Source organism: Hippichthys cyanospilos, chromosome 1 (genome assembly GCF_059441005.1).
Source record: "Hippichthys cyanospilos isolate Australia breed blue-spotted pipefish chromosome 1, RoL_Hcya_1.0, whole genome shotgun sequence".
Taxonomy (NCBI): domain Eukaryota; kingdom Metazoa; phylum Chordata; class Actinopteri; order Syngnathiformes; family Syngnathidae; genus Hippichthys; species Hippichthys cyanospilos.
In genome coordinates, this window is record NC_142369.1 from 26,856,694 (window position 1) to 26,874,442 (window position 17,749).

Consider the following 17,749-nt stretch of genomic DNA (forward strand, 5'->3'; position numbering starts at 1 on the left):
GACAAGCAGGCAGGCAGACAAACAGACAGACAGACAGACAGACAGACAGACAGACAGACAGACAGACAGATAGATAGATAGATAGATAGATAGATAGATAGATAGTTCAGTCACATTTTACAACAAACACCATCTCATCGAAGTCAAGTCTCACTCTGGAGGAGGTCAAGGAGGAAGCATCCTTCTGAGCTCTAAAGCTTCACAGAGGTTTTTTGATGTAGATTAGAAAAACATGTGGCTTTCCTTACTTTATTTTCCAAGGCCAATGCTGTGATGAACTGTCATACAGGTAACCAGCCTAAGATTAATAAGAGAAAAAAAAAACACTCATAAATTATTTAACACTTTTTAAGCATGCTCTAATGACCAATGAGAAATGTTCTCCACCTCATACAGTCAATGCTTACCCATCACACAAAATAAACCGTAATGTAATGGAAAATGTTCAAATGCAACACAAATGCAACACATGCACAAGTAAATGCTGCAAATGTTGCTTTTCTTTGGTGATCTGTCTTGGGAAAAAACATAAACAGATGGACTCAAATACATACACACTTCAAATTAAAGTCCTTTATCCCCCAAAAATCTGGACAATGCCAGTTCAACAAGACTAGAACAATGAAACAAATATGAAATAAAGCAATACCAAATGAAACCAGTCACATCAAATGACATACCAAAGACTCTTTTTATTTTGAAAAAAAAAAAAAAATATATATATATATATATATAAAATATATATATAATAAATATATCTATATATATATATATATATATATATATATATATATAACATAATCAAACATAATCAAATTATGTTTTTGCAGTTGACTTGAAATCTATGCTGTGTGCCATTTGCGTGCACTATGTAGAAATCTGAGATAAACATCATTTGCATATTGCGGTGTATACGGTAAGAAGTAGCTTTAATGTCAAATCCAGTAAAAGCTAATTAAAGTCTGTAAAAAAACAGTGTGTTGGCTTCCTTTTTCGTGCTTTATTGTCACTTTTAATTAGATCAAAATGCATAAAGAACTGTACACGTGGTGTGATGTGTGTGTTAGTGTTCGTAATTTGCATTGCTCACTGATTTCCTCGTCACCGGGAGATGTAGGTGAGGCTAACTCTAGATTTAGAAACATGCATTGAAAGGTAATACTTGTCACATGTTTGATATCGTGCCTAGTCAAAACAGAAAAGACACCAATAAAACAGTATACCGTCAGATGTCAGAAAATTGAGTGGCTGGCCGCCCTAGCACCACCAGGAGGAACAACATTTGTATCAAATATCCACCCAGTTTGCTCTCATGAGTGTTTTTTTTTTTTTTTTTTAAGGGTATTGTCACATACTTAAAATGCGTTTGGATGTGTGTCTGTTTGTGCTTGCCTCTGTTCCTTTGTATGCATCTGGCCTTGGCATGAAAGGCCGGGAGGTTTCGGTCAGAGAGGCACTGGCTGATGTCAACTGGCCTGTGGGCATGCAGCCTAGTCGCATCACATTGCGATCACTTTCCAATTCCCTTTTTTCTTCTCTGATGTGCTCACGCTCACTCTGACTTACAACACCCTCATTTTCTAAAAGCAAAAATATTTAGTTGTTTTACTGTGACACATTAAAATTAATCATTTTTAGTTGATGTAAACCCTTTTTAATAACAAAAAAAATCCTTTATGATAGCACCATATCATCAGTTTTTTTTTTTTTTTTGGAGTGTTTGGAGCAAGCTAAGCAATATGTAATTTAAAAGGAAACAATTCGATTCAGTGCACTGACGCGTTTACACATCTAAGCAGAAAATACAAGTTTGATCACAAGAACATGGACATGTGTTGGTCTCGCTATTGGGTGATGGTATTTTCAGCCAGGAAGAAAATCATCTCGCTTGGTGTGCTTGCCGCCGGGAATGCCAGGTAACATTTGAACAATTCGACCAAACCAGAAAGCCTGTCCTTGTTCTGGACCATCAAAGCAGCAATTCTGTGTGGCGAGACTTTGCTGTAAACCACTTGGAATGCGAATGCTAAAAAAGTGGTTACAAATCAATTACATCATTTGGAGCGGTGCTCAATCAATATACAGCTGATAACATGACACATAACATAAAATATAATCCTGAAATGCCATTGGAGATGCAAATTTATTAACAAATTTAAAGAAAATACAACTTTCCTTTGTTCCATCCTGTAAGCTTGCTGTTCTGCTGCTCGACAAGTGCTGAATAAATTGTCCCCCAGTGGCATTTAGGGGGAAAAAATCCACTTTTAAAATTAATATCTAATCGTGTCTGACATTCATGTTCTTCCATGCAACTGTAAAACACACCAAGCTGATATTAGATACTCTTGCCAACTGACTGCCATGTCAAAATTTTGCATATTTTGTCAAGAGACTGCCAATAGCTTGAAGATACTTTATGTGCAGTCCAGTCCAAAATGTCCAGTCAGAGGAGTGTACATGTAAAGTTATTTAGCTCAATCAAACTAAGGTTGGAGGGATAGGGTACAACTGATCAGATTACCATTTCCAATCTGTATATTTAAATAGTTCGCTTATTTGCTACATGTACTTGTAAACTGATTATTCGGTATCAACAAAAATAGGTGATTATCATTAAATAAAACATTTTAGCTGTGGTTTAACAATCTTTTCCATGCCCAACATGGACAAAATTATAAATGACCTATAAGGCGTTTAAGAACTTTCCAGACATAGTGAAAGTTCAGTGGAGGCAGACAAACTGGATGCAACAAATGGCTATACACTAACTGAATTACAGCATCAAGTTAATACTGCAAAGATGCTTTTATACACAGCAACCATTTTTATAATTTTATAAAAATGAGCCGTCCGACTAGTGATACGTGAAAAGGTTTGACGTTGCCCCTCAAAACATTCATCAACGTATAGTTGGCAGAAGCAATCAATGACTTCATCGATCGCTCTTAGTGAACTGGATGCCAGTGAAAGCATATCCAGCGGAGTGGAAATGTTCAAAATTGCTTAGAGAGGAATTTGAGAGGATTGCCATCCACTGAGCGATGTATGTCGCGTGTTACCAGGTGGCAAACCAAAGAGTCAGGTACAGTATAGCCCCTAATCCACTTGAAGGCAGTTTACTAAGCAAGCTTCAGCAGTTGACTGAAGTTGAAGTTCAGTTGACTTGATTTTGTTAGAGCCCCGTTGTAGTTCTTTAGTTGTCCATGGGATCACAGGGATGAGTGTGAGAGGCGGGGCTATTTAAGGGCACAGTGCTGCTTTTTGGCAATGAGATTCACATCTGTGCCGGAGGTCCTCATTTTGATTCTAAATCACTTTGACACCAAAACAAACAGACTCCTCTCACAGCACCAAACAGGCTTGAAATGTTATGGGCATGGCTAATTTGTGGTCACCCAATCCAGCCTCCCCCCCAATGACCACAAACACCGCTAATAGAAAATGTCGGAGAGCGCAAATTGTGTCTTTGAGCGTGTGCGCTGGGGTTGGTTGTGAAAAGAATCTCTGGAAGAAGCTACCCATCATAGTTGTCGGAAGGCCAGAGCACACCACGATGATTAGCTGTGCTCATCACGTACAATTAAAATTAGCGCTCGGTGAGGTGGCATCTGTTGCTAATTGCAGTTGAACAGTTATCAAGCAGGCCGTTGGGAGGGAAAAACAAGTCTAACTGGAAATAAATAGACTTGGCTTGTGTGAAATTAGACCTGCGGTGCACCTGCACATTACGACGGATAAGGCTCACTATCAGTTTATGTAAAACCAAGCCAATTGCTTCAGAAATAATTGATCATAATAATTTACAGCAACATACTTCATAAATAAATAAATAAATGCTTTTAGAATTGAATAGGTTAAGAAACATAAATGGACATGAATAGGTAAATTGGTTTGCACTTAAGTAGAAGTACAACTAAGTGGCAACCGATCAATGAGCAAATGAATATATGAATATATTTGATTATCTATATTGATTGTCGAGAGTCCTTGTTGAAATTAAAATTGTACAAATCCTCAGAATTCTCAGCAACAAACATTCTCAGATTATAAGTGTTTTTGTTTTTTTCCCAAATAAGACATCTGTTAGTTCCTTCGGAAAACATTTTTGCCAATTTTCTGACCTCATGGACCAAACCAGAAATGAAATCAAAATTAATTCATTAGTGCGTATTTCTGCAGTCAATTTGACATAATGTCCTGTTTTGAATAAAGGGATGTTTTTTTTTAATTTAATAAATCAATCATCGATTAATTGACACAATTCACTGATGGATTTCCACATTCTGACGCCGACTCCGTATTTTGAAGCCCTTATCACAGAAAAACAGTCACCAGTGTGAATTATTAATTTATTATTTTTTGATGTGCAATGTGCCAATCTAGTCAACTCTCAATGTGTACTTTTCTCCAACGCAATCCGTTATTAGAATTTTATTTTTCGTGTAAATGCAAAAACACATGCTCTTTCAAAGTAGCATGTCGATGAGCTGTGCACACGTCATCTACGATAACCTTCAGATCCACCATGCAAGTTTATCTCACATTCAAAGAGGGACATATTTTCAAAGGAGATTGCCATAAAAATAATGCCTCGTGAAAACTCCATGATCTGGAAATTTTGTTGTGCCCCAGATTGCCTCTTTCCAAGTTACGTGTAGTAGGTGCGTCAGAAGCCTAGAAGGGTAAATTGCCACAACTTGAAAGCGTTGACTTGAGCACAAACAGAGGAATACGCCCCATAATCCTTAGTTGCGGCCCTACACAGAGAAGGGATCTCTAGCAGATTGTTTTAGGCTATTTTAGCTGTGTGTTTATCTTGCGGGCTTACTCTTGTAGTAGAAAAAAAAAAAACAAGACAAAAAGTGCATACAAGACACACTAAGACACGTGTCCGTTTTTCGAACCATGAATTCATTTACATGCCGCTTGAGTAGGATCACTTGTGGCTAAAGCCAAATTGAGGAATTGTACATCCTGAAATGAGGTAAAAATTATTGATGACCTTGCTAACTAGAATCCAGGCGATTATGTGGCTCATTTCTTTCAAAATCTCAGCAGGGCTTTGAGTCTTTGCCACAAGACAAGACCAGAAACCGATGTAATGACGAGGTTTCATTTTCCCCCCATGGCAATGGCTTGCAGATACTTTGTGTGCTTCAAAAATGTGCAAGTTAGCAGGCAACCAAACATGCATAAATCACATTAATTAGCTTTGCAGCTGTGGTCCTTGTGACGCCTCAGTGACTCCGGCAAGATAAGGAATCTGTGCCATACTATACACATAAACACAAAACCTAGATTGCACAACAAAGACCAATTAGTGCTTGGGGTTTGCTAATTTAGGCTCATATTTAGATTAATTATTCTCTTGATGATCTGAGAACTACCAGTTGATTTAATCCCATTTTAATCAAACACTAAATTACCTGAGCAAATGCACCTCATCCTATTTACCTTTGATTGTGCCTTGTTTGCTTCCTTTATGAACGAAATAAGTGGTGCGAGTAAAGCTTAGATAAAAATTTCCTTTACAACATTTTCCTGATGAGTATTATCAATGCGATAAGTGGTATTTATAAACGTAAATGCCAAGTAATCACTGCTCTATCCTTAATCTAATGCGCTTAACAGTGGTAAATGATAGGATATGATATAATATATTATTTTATAATCTAATCTAATCTAATCTAATATAATATAATATAATATAATATAATATCATGTTGGGCAGCACATCCGCCTCACAGTGCAGAAATTCCTTCCTGTGTGGAGTTGTCCCCATGTTGTCCCCATGACTGCGTGAGTTTTTTGCATGGTTGGTATAATGGACACTCCAAATTGTGCTTAGTGTGTTTGTTTCTGTGTGCCCCGTCCATCCATTAAAATAATGCCCATCGCCAGATGGGTCGCAGGCAGGCTGGAGCCTATCCGGAATATTTACCCATACCCAGAATATTTGTTTTTTGTGATGTGACCATGCACCACAAAAACGTTTTAATTGCCTTGGGTCCTTGCTTGAAATCCGTACTCTGTGTTCTGTTTCTCCCAGTTGACACATAATACAATCGGCCAAGCGAAGCAGAAGTAGAACAGCACCAGGAACGCGCTCAGAACGATCCAGCCCGCGGTTTGTCAATCTAACAATGATTCGCTTGCAATTGGCTGCTGTAATGGGATGAAGGACGCTCACTGGATGAGACAAATCCGGCCCTAAATTGAGACAAATTCAATGATAGGAAACATACTGTACAGTTGTGGAAAAAAAAAAAAAAAGTTGCTAATTTTTAAACTTATGTTGATGAGTGCACACCACACGGTTGAAAAACGTGTGACTGTGCATCCACTACAGTAGGTGCACTCATTTATTTTTTCTTTGCATTGCTGGCAAATTGATGCACTTTGAATATTTTGTTAAACTAAAAATATCAATAAAATAATTCTTAACTGTAAGTTGAAAATGGACAACCGATATAAAGTAAGGATTATTATTTATACCGGTACGAGTTGCTCCATTATGCAAAAGACACTTGAAAGATTACATGCCATGAATTGCAGCTCACAGACATCTATGCACCTTTTAGCAGACGCTTTAAGGACTTGACATTTTTTTTTAGTCTAACCTGTAATATGACGAAAGTAAGCGTTCCATTTCTTGTCTCTCTTAAATGCTGCATTGACCACTGCTGGTCAAGCCCTCGACCAACATGGCCACTGAACATTCCTAACTTTTTGGGGGAATTTGGTTTGGAATTTTGTTTTACTACAATATGCACAGAAGCTTATATTTGTTAAGAAAACATGAAATTATATGAGTAGAAGAGACAAGTGTTTGGGCAAAGCCACACCACAGGGGTAGGATAAGATGGAAGCACGGGCCACCATTTTAAGTGCATTGTAAACGGTCTGGTGAAAACAGCCGCACTTCAGACTTTTTCCACTCAACCTTTTTACGGAATGTCGGCACATTTTTAACAGACATTGGCCTCACACAGGGTGCAACAACGTCTGCAGTTGGATAAACAAATGTCTTGTTTTAAAAAAAGAATGGCACCAAATATCAACTTTGAAACAGGCAAAAAAATCTTGGCTTTTATTTTTTGGGGGTGGTACTTATACTTTTGGGGTGGATAAACTGGAGCAGACATTCTTTTGACGATTTCTTGGGACCTAGTGAGAGCCCTGTAGGATAAAGGATCATATCAGTTAACATCCACTTGTCTTGGAAGCATTCTGTCTCACGCAAATGGGGCTGCTGTCCTACTCGCCTCACCATAGCTGAGGATGACTTTTGTAACTGTGATGAAAGGGAGTGCGGCTAAAATCTAAAATACGAAAACAATATGCAAAACATGCCCACTATTTTATACTTTTGAACAATTATCAGAAATGAATTGTGATTCAATGAGCAAGGTTTGGCGTCAATGTTGAACCATTCCAAGAGCGATAGATAAACATGATTCATACACCCGAGTGTTGGGCTGGCACCCTTTCTTTTCTAATTTGCATTTGTGTATTAGTCATATGCCGTGAGCACTAATGGAATCTTAAACATGAAATGCTCTGAAGATATGTTTCAGCGTTTCATGACATTATTACCACCGGATCGAAATGGTGTTTTACTAATTGTCAACCCCTGGAGATTTTTTCAGGTTATTTGTTTCCTGGTTTGTTTTCCAACTGGATTTCTTTTATAGTGAGAGAGTTAAACAAAATGGCTGTGGAGCAATCATTTACGCATGTACATGATATGAACCTAAAAAAAACAAAAAAAAAGACAAGGATATAGATGTGAACATGTAACCCAAAACTGAAAGTCAAAATATTTCACCTTTGTTTTGGTCAAAGCATCTATTTTGAGCATGTTTTAACCTACAAAACTGTGATTGACAAGCACGGAGAGCCAAAGTGATCACAATAGAGCAAAATGTATATGGTAATATGGACCAAAATTCACACGCGAAATGTAAACGTGATTAAAACTTGTGCCTCATATAGCCTGTAATATTCTCGTAACCCACCTCTAGAGTCGTGCCGACTGTGGTGTCTGTGCTCTAAAAATGTCAGTCACATTGAAGAGGTTAGCCCTCGCCCAATAAGAAAGCCGTTGGAATCTCGCACAAATAGATGGACTGTATCTGATCCTAGCTCAGCATGTTGTAAGACCATCCCGTTCCAATCTTGCCTCCCTCCGTCACCTCATTAAAAATACAAAGCGTCGAGCAAAGGGCCAGTCCTGAGCAATCTTGGGTAAAGCTGCAAGTGAATGCGGCAGCGTTAATGTCTTTTAATGCCGTTTCATCTGAAAAGCCACATTAGAGTCAGATTTAGTAATCTGGTTTTGCCTGTGCTCATCTCTATGATGTCATTATGCTAAACTGACCTTTAAAGCCAGATTAGGACGGGTGGCGGGAATAGAGATGGGCTTTGGAAGGAAAATTAACACAAAATGAAAATTTGGCACAAGGAGGATGAAGAATTCAGAGCTCTTTTTAATGTATCTTCATCTGCGATGAGGGTGACAAAACATCTCTTTGTGGTATGGTATGATCTACAGATGTTTGGTAGGTTCATTTTCAAGAATCACTGGGGTTACACAAAAATATCAAAATGGATGTCCTTTTTGGCCGTTGCTTTATGAATGAAGTATGAGTTCAGAATCTGTCAGTGTGTGGCTCCATGGAGACCACCAAAATAGCACCGGTGCCACCAATTACACCTGGTTTTAGGTCATTTAAATTTAGTTTACCTTTTCTTACCAAATTGACTGGCGCTCCAAATGAGTGTGACCGATTCATTTGTTTTTTCTAAAATTACAATTTTCTGCTCTCTGTCCGTCCGTCTGTCTTGCACAGTCATCCTTTCATCCTTTTCATCCTTTCATATCTCAAATATTTACTTTCAGAAGCATGGTTCTTGTTGGTAATTGCTGGCATTTTAGTTTTCATCTATAATAATCTCCTCTACTAAACAAAGCATCTTCACACAGCCAGCTCAACAACATGATTGCATGAAATTGCGGGGATATTTTGACTAGACATTGTTTGGACACATTCTTTATTTTGTCTGTTTTTGTATGTTTAATATTCAAGTAAATATTGTGTAATTCACAGGAATTTACAGGAAAATGGATGTTGCCCAGTTAGTTCTTGATTTTAGAACAAGACGAGTGCATCCGATTTACTTGTTTCCTCACAAAGGCATGTGGAGGAACACAGTGATTGTTGTTGGTATGAAAACGATGCCATGGTTGAAGCTGGTGTTTACTTTCTGCGCTGCTATATTCTAATGGAGCATTTTCCTGTTGCTCCTTAGATATCGTTTAAAAATAACGCAGCATTTATCTCATGTTATTCCCTGGCAAACACAGAACATACAGTTCTTTGCTTTCCGCTCAAACATTAAAAGATCATTAATAGACATTGCCAAGAGAAATGTCATCAAAATTCCACATTGTCTTCCTGTAACTGATAAGTGAGAGACATGTTTTTTAGGGAGGGTTATAACATGGAAAGTTCACTTGCCGCGTAACTTAAAGTGTACCTGTGGCGCTCAGTCAGCCAATTGTAATAACGAAAGCCTCAAACAGCTCAAGAAAAATATTTGCGCACACAACACGTGCGTCGTCACTTTTGCCAGGATGGGACAGAGATGTGACATGGCCTCATTGACAATCATTTTTTTTCTTTCATTCCTCACATTCAACGCTCATCATTTTCTTGGTGAGATTGTGACAAATCTGACAATTTCACAATTTTCCAAATTCAATTCAAGGTCCTTCTGTCAACAAGTATTGCCCTTGGTAAATATACTCAGATTCCTCACAATCTCACCAAGATGAAGTGCTTTAGTGCTTTACCTGACTAGAACTGTCAATATGCTAAATGTTTGCAAAGCAATGCCTACTGAGAGAGTTCCATGAAGTGGATTTAACAATTTTTAATTTGTTAAAACAGTCTATAGAGGACTTTACTGTGCTCTGCACAGATAAGGCCATTTCAAATAAAAAATAAATGAATACATAAATAAAATAAATTAATAAAAAAACACTTACATCTCTCACCAGATTGGCTTCATCTTTTGCTGACATGATCAATACAGTACTTAAGCTGGGAAAGATTCATCTTACACTTCCTTATCATGTCATTATCACAATGTCACAACATTATCATAATCATTATCATTTTGGTTTCTTCCTGGGAGAGTGTCGCTGATTTGCCTGTTAAACGTACAGTATCTCTTAGAGGCGGCTTCTCCTTGTTAGTGATCCTTGTGAAAGTACCGGTAAGCATTTTTTTGCAGCACATGCCACTGAGGTGTGACTGAGTGCTAAGAGCTGAGAATGCCTGACTGAGGCGCAAAGCTGCTAAACATGCCCAGTGCTTTGTGAGACACGGCAAAACAGAGCAGATGAATGTAAAACCCAAATAGAGATTCAAGAAACACTGTTTTTCCTTTACTCTGAGGCTTGGCTATAATACACGCAGGGTTCATTCAGAGTTGGTAAATGGACCTCCTCCATCTTTTTTGCAGAACCACTGGGCCTCTTTAACGGTCAATCTCCTCTTCAATTGGCCCTGTCTGGCCTGAGGCGAAACGATTTCTTCAACATTCTTTTCATGGACTGCGGTGTATTTTTCTCTCTGTGCATTATGCATTTAAATGTAAATAGAAACATTCTCCAGGGAAAGAGAGGAACATTAAAACAGATAAAGGATGTACCAAGTACATGGTAAGAATACTTAGAATAATCTTGTTTGCACCCCATTTTTTTAACGTTCTTTTATTGATTGTTTGTCATCCGCCAGTCTCTCTGCCATCTTGTCTTTGGCTGTATCCAGCGTAGTCTATAATGGAAATAATGAAGACAATTCCAGTTGAAAACCTCTTTCAGATGGTTAATTGTTTGGAAACTTTCAACATTTGTGGTGAATGTCACTGACATACAGGATTTCACTTTTTTTTGGGGTCAGTTTTGCATTGCAGTGTATACAATCTGCCCACTCACTATATACTGTAACGGAAGATGTATTGCCAACTTCTGTCTCCATATGAAGAAGGCGTTATTCGAATCTGAAGATTCCATACACAATTCCATGAAGGATGCATTTTTGAGCAGATTGGGTTACTGTGACCCAACGATGGGTAAAGTGTATTGACCCAGTTGGGGTAGAAGATTGGATTTAGGTGGCTGAAGAGCTGAACCTGGTCGCCAATTGGGACAATTTTGTTTTGCAATTTGTAAATTGTGCAAATTTATTACGATAATCTTTGAAAATGTAAAAATAAAAATGATCATTAGTTCATTATCATATTCATATTAACTACCTTACGAAATCATTTCTTGACAGTATGAGAAGATCCCTTGTGACCCAACATGCTGGGTTCCCTATTTCATCCAATTTGGGTTACTTTTAGGTCAGCAGTCTCAAGAGTGTATCCTGGGCCACCTGGGACGAAAACATGAAGCATAAATCCAGTCATCGACATCCCAAACGGTAAACGTAAACTTTTGGGGCTCACCCCATTCAAGCGCTATGCCAGTGTCACACTGTGAGGCAGCAGAGAGAGTGACAGCTTTAGGGACAGGAACACAGCCGTGCTCACGGCTTGTGCTCTGTTCTATCATTGGCCAATGAAGCACTCATAAACGTGAGTTATGTTCCACAAGAGGGGAGGTTCCATATGGCACAAGTGATCCAGAAAGGTAACATGTCGCTAAAGACCCCTTGAGCCCAACAAGTCAGTTTTTACAGGCCACCCCCCTTTCCGTCATTAATTGATTTTAATAGCCGGCTGCAAGGAGGCAGAATGCTCCCATTCAGAGGTCCAATGGGGCTCTTCCCAGCCCCCCAGTGAACACTGCCGCACTTAGAGCTGTTTGTTTGCTCTGCCTCCAGTGTGCGAGGCTCTCGGACTGGCTGGCTTAGTCGGTCAGAACACACAGTCGATGTCCCGGCTATTCACTCACTCGATCACTCAAACATTTGTTCGTTTACCAGCTCAATAATTTCTTCTCTCAATCATTGGCTCAGTCATTTACACGCTCATTTATTCAGTGCTCACTGCTCACTCAACAAGGGGCTATCATACTTAAAAGGAAGGTTCGTAGGAACATCGTGTTATATAGCGGTAACAAGAATCTGACACACGTATTTTCCCGCAATATTTTGGGAAGAAAACAATACCGGTACAAGGATTAGACTTTCTTCCTGAAGCTAGGCCAGGATGTAACATTTCTATTTCGAAAAAGGGGGAGGTTGATTCTTTGATACAGTCTTTGTCTCGCTCATGCTGCAGACTCAAAGTGAAAAAATATCCCATTTTGCATATTTTTACTCTTTACTTTGATTGTTCAGCAGTCTGACTGCTGGGGGCGGGGAGGTGGGTTTGCGTGTCGGATGATGAGGAAGGATAGAGAGGGAGCTGGGCCTGTCATAACTGCATAATACACCCATTACTCCTGTGCAGCAGAATTACCATGGATAGAAATGGGATTTTGAAGATATATGGAATGTAATTACTGTATACATATATGCATTGCCATTTTACCCTCAAAAGAATCTTTGGGGTGATATGTCCTGCTGCTTGTGGCTTGTACATGCGCATTTGCATTAGTTTTTAATAGTTGCAGTGTATTTAGTTGAACATTTTGTTGGCACGTGTATTAAGTTTGTTCCTTCATACCAAAAAGTCCATGGGCTATTTCCTTTTCAAAGTGATAGTTGGAGACCTCAAAACCTTTGCAGCATTCTCTCACAGGTATGAAATCTGCACTAAACAAACTATCAGAAATATGGGCTGAAGCAGGAGTTCATGTCTGCCCTTTCATACAAAACCAGACGTTTGTGCTCTTTTTAGCTCACTGCCCAAATTAGAAATGTGATACAGCATTGTGACAAAACGAATCAATTCATTGACATGAAACAATAATATGGAACAGAAACAACAAATATTTAAACAGTTACAGTTACTGCTCAAAGATCAATAAAAATGCCCATAGCATGTACATAACACAACAAAACATACCAGGGATACTGTTTCTTCCTTGCCTTGAGCAAAAGGAATGATGCAAGTCACAAACTCAAAATGTACAGGGGTTAGCAAAAAGGCTGAACTACGAAAGGTGCAAGTGTGCACATTTACCCCAGAGGATTGTATGCAAATATTTTGAACAGCTTTAGAACACGTTTTATAGAATCAAATTCATTCAAGATAGAAAATTAAGCCTACTTGTTACAATGAACACATCATACATGGGAGTGCAAGAATGTCCAAGCTTTTCTACAGCATGTGTTCTTTGCTAAGTCTGTGTGTTATTCTAACAAGTGTGCAGCTGAAGCATGCAAGGCGACATGAGGAACACGAAACTGTATGTATGGTTTTCAGTGTGGTGCACCTTAGGCGAGGGGCCTCTGCAGCCGGTTTACTTTGGAAAGCACCTGGGTGTGAAAAGAGGGCCTCCCAGTCTGGCCTGAGAGTTTGAGTAAACAGAAGGCCAGCCTGGACTGGACTGGACCTCTCCAAACAGAAACCATGAGTCAGCCCTGGGAACCAATCCACGTTCCTCGTTCGGGGAGGATCAGCCAAATGCAGCTCGCGAACGGAACATGTGATAGTGTTGGTGGAGGAAACATGATCATACATGTGCGAGTTGCTATTCATAGAGTTGTGAGCTGATTTTAGAGCTCATTGCAGAAAATGACTTTTTTTGTTCTCCTTACTGGATCGGGTGAACTAGGAAAACGGTCTTGAGTGAGTCTTTTCTCAACACCAATCACATAAACGGTGGCCGCTTGACTCATCATTCTCATGTCAGTGCCTGGTGGAGTGGAAGTTTTTATTATGACATTCAGGCAACTGGACTCAGCAGCGAGGGAGGCCTTCCCCTCATCTCCGGTTTGTGTGAGTAGGGAGGCAAGGGCCTCACACTCCAATGAGGAATATTTATCTTTCCAGCTGGTTAGATGTATTAAATGACCATCCTGCAGAGAAGACATCAGGGAGGGAGGAAAATGAGTGCTGCGGGAGTGGGAGGAGAAAGTTTTGTGGAGAAAATGTGCCACAGGGAAATAGAAAGGGCTGGGACTGGAAAGATGCTTAACATCTCCCACTTAGAGCAAAATAAAACAGTGAGAATGACATTACCTCCCACTGTGAATAATATCCTTGTGCCTTTGTCTTGCATCAGCACACAAACATGCAGGGAGAAATAACATGGAGAACTAATTAACTTCCTGACATTTACAGAAATGTATTTTCCTAGACAGAAAGCATATGTTCATGCAAATGTGACGAGAATCATTAAATGTTGAAATATCTAGTGGATTGAGAAGTTTTCATCATCCCACAACATTGCATTTATCTGAGAAAAAATGTTTGCTCTTACTAAGTTCATCTCATTGTGTAATATTAGAAGAAGCAGCCTCTTTAACCCTTGTGCAGTATTTTGACCATTTTTGGATCATTTTCTTCCACATCGTTCTCACAGTATAGCCAAGGCATACTCCTAGTAGTGTGAACAAAGTGGTGGTGCTATGGTGAATTTTGACATGCTCATTATCTGGGTTAAATTTCAGCTCCCTGGTATCTTCTTTCAATGCTCTCCCTTTGATGTGAAATGCGTTTGATGTAAAGATCAACCGATTGGACAAAATACCGCACAAGTGTGAAGGATGTGACTTGAAACTCTGAGACTTTTTGGCAGAGGCGTAGTCACAAGTTTTTCGATGGTGTGGCTAGGGTGTCACAGCACCTCAGTGAGGGGTGGAATACAAAGACATGGTTTCATTAGATAAAATAATAGTAGGGTACTTTATAAGTAGAAACATAAATCTGCATTTGATGTTAAATACCTGGCAGTTGTCAAGGGGTAATAGAGTAGTGCATGTATGTAAAAGTGGCAGAAAAATCAGATCAACATTTCCCTGAGGTTTGAAGGTGGCGACAAAGGGTAGCCGAAGCTATCCCTGGCCACCACGTAGTTCCACCCCTGGTTATTGGAAATGTTATTCAGATTAGCAAAGAACCCTCTGCCATATCTGACTGTGTGCTTGGAGGGGCCATAGCGTCAAAGGCAGGACGACTAGTTCAACCAAGATAGGAGTTATGAGTTGACAGAAAATACCATGGATGTGACTTCCATCCATCCATCCGTTTTCAACTGCTTGGCTATGGACAGGTCACGGAGGCACCAGCTTGAGCAGGTGAAGCCGAGACTTTGCTCTCCCTTGCCACTTCGTCCAGCTTTTCCGTTCCCAGGCCAGTCGAGTTTCATACAGTAGTCTCCCTAGCGTATCCTGGATTGTCCCCAGGGCCTCCTCCCGGTGGGAAATGTGGGGAAAACGTCACCAGGGAGGTGTCCAGGAGGCATCCTAACCAGAAGAACGAACCACGTCAACTAGCTCCTTTTTAGCACAACCCGTGAAGTATACCCTGCGAAGGAAACCTAGTTACTGTTTCCTTTTTGTTTTTTGCTAACCATGACAAAAACAACACCGTAAAGGTGTGATCGCAAATTCAGAGATGGGAACCTCTCAAGGCGCTTGAAATCTCAGTTGTGTGCTCCCCTTTTATACCAGTACAAATTCACACTTCATACGGAGATGGCAGTGCACTTGCTCATCATGTTGGAGTTGCATTTGTCTAATTTATTTCTGAAAACAAGGACATTGCATGGAAACAGCCCCTGATTTAACCATGCAAACCACAAGCAAAGAGGCTGTAATGGCATCAAAGACTTGCCCTATGAAATGTGATGCCGGGGTTTTCAAAATGGAATGCTGAATGGGTGGCAGCAATGTATGTGATTGTGGTTATGCAAAGTGCAATAAGTGGGGAGCTGAAGTCATGGAAATTTCCCCCTATAAAAGTGAAGCATGACAATGGATTTAGCGCATCAGGGCCGCAGGATTACAGGGATCACATAAATCCCTCCCTTGCGCCATAATTTTAGCAAACCACATCTAGCTCCATGTGAGGGGTTAATAATCTAGTTCGCCACCTCTTCCCCTTGTCTTAAACCCCCAGTCAAATCCTACGCATTAACATCCGTAAGTATAAAGTTGCGCACACAAATTCACTCTTAGTATGGTGCTTTGCATACACACATAAATCTGCTGAACATCATGTGTCCGCGCACCTGATATGATGGTGATTTTACAAGGTGAGGCAAGGTGTCATGGTGCAAGCACCTTATCTGCCAATAAAAAGCCAAATTCTAACCACCTAACGTCTCTCCTTCCAATGCCGGTACTTCCCTCAGTACTGCCTCATGTGGCGCTTTGAGGTATAAGAGCAAAAAAGGGAAACCAATCGATGTGTCACAAAGGCTCGGCGTAACCCCACCCTTCCAACCTTGTGAGTTCAGCATGACTAAGTGTGCATGTACACAATGGCTACTTGGCAGATCTCCTTTCAGTTTGTGTCCACTTTACACACATTTCACCTTTTTACAGTATATCAGTCCGGAAAGCGTAGTGCGCCATGAGGAGCTCTGCAACCCCTTGCCGCTTCGAGCCGACTGTTGGAGAGACGGCAGGGATAAGATATAAGCCGACGGGATTTGGAGGCAACAAAGCATTCGGTTAAAGAAATCCCTCCCAGCTTCGGTGCCCGACCTCAGACCTTCACTGCTCTTTGACTGCGAGGAGCTAAGTGGCGCTATCCAAGCGTCACAACATTCATATCTCATGCGGTACCCTTGTTACCATTCTATTAGCTTCATCAATCACTTTCACCCCGTCTAGCCTAATAATGATTAATGAAGACTATACATCCTCCAACGAAGGGGTCAAATCATGTAACGACAGCCTTATTTTCAGTTTGACAGTCATGATTATAGCGTCGGGTCCTCTACCTGTGGGAATCGCTTGAATCTGACAGTCTATGTTCACCCAGGCACAGTGAATGTATCTTGTTGGCAATTTGCATTTCAAAGGCAGCGTAAGTGCCATGGTCATGAGTTTGATGGGCGCTGAGCAAGAGCTGTGTCTTATATACGGTGTTGAGCAGCAAGTAAATCCATGTGATTAATCAGGTATGAAGCTAAAACATAATAATAACCCCCTTTATATTAATGTGCAGCTCATAGCTTGAACAGCTCAGCGGAAAGGCCATTTGTCACCAGCTCCCCACCAAGTCACAATTAAGCAGTCGCCAATTACCACACCCGACACCTCCAACCTCCATTCTCCCAGATACCAACTTTAATCACAGTCCTGTCTCCTCTCTTCTTCATCTTCTGTCTGCTTCTGGGTGATCATGCCTTGAGGCGGTGACTTTCATTCTGCCGTTTGACGAGTGGTATGTTAGCAGCTGTGGCATTATTTCCGAGCTCAGGCTGTGAGATTAGATATTTGACGTTTAACGAGGACATCAAATCAAGAATTTTCTTATGAACCCGCACTAGTTTGAAAACGACATTCTAACTAGTTTGGCATTTGTGTGATAGGGATCCATCAGTAAAATGCAGCCGTTTTCATCCATCGCCGCATTTTTCCCATTTGCTAATTTTCGACTGAAAACGACATCGCAGGTGCTGAGGGTTTGAATGGAAACCAATCACGCTTCCCCTGGTTCTGAGTTTGGTCATGTGACGTTCACAAGCTGAGACATTTTACCGATTGATATCTGAAACTTGAGGAATGTCATTTTCATTCAACGCCAAGTTTCAAAATGTTCAACCCACTGTGACGGATAAGAAAGAATGGATTTGCGAGTTAATTATTGATTAGTGGTGATGCACAGA

The 17,749-nt window shown here is 40.2% G+C and overlaps 1 protein-coding gene across 1 annotated transcript in view; it reads right to left on the reverse strand.

Annotated features, from left to right (window-relative positions):
* Nucleotides 1-1,446: 1,446 nt before the first annotated feature.
* Nucleotides 1,447-17,749, reverse strand: part of LOC148429932 (uncharacterized) — a 108,941-nt gene continuing 92,638 nt past the window's right edge. The window contains exon 4 of the mRNA XM_088426350.1: nt 1,447-1,475. Coding sequence (XP_088282476.1) covers nt 1,467-1,475 — 9 coding nt within the window. The 3' untranslated portion in view covers nt 1,447-1,466. The remainder of the gene's footprint in view (nt 1,476-17,749) is intronic.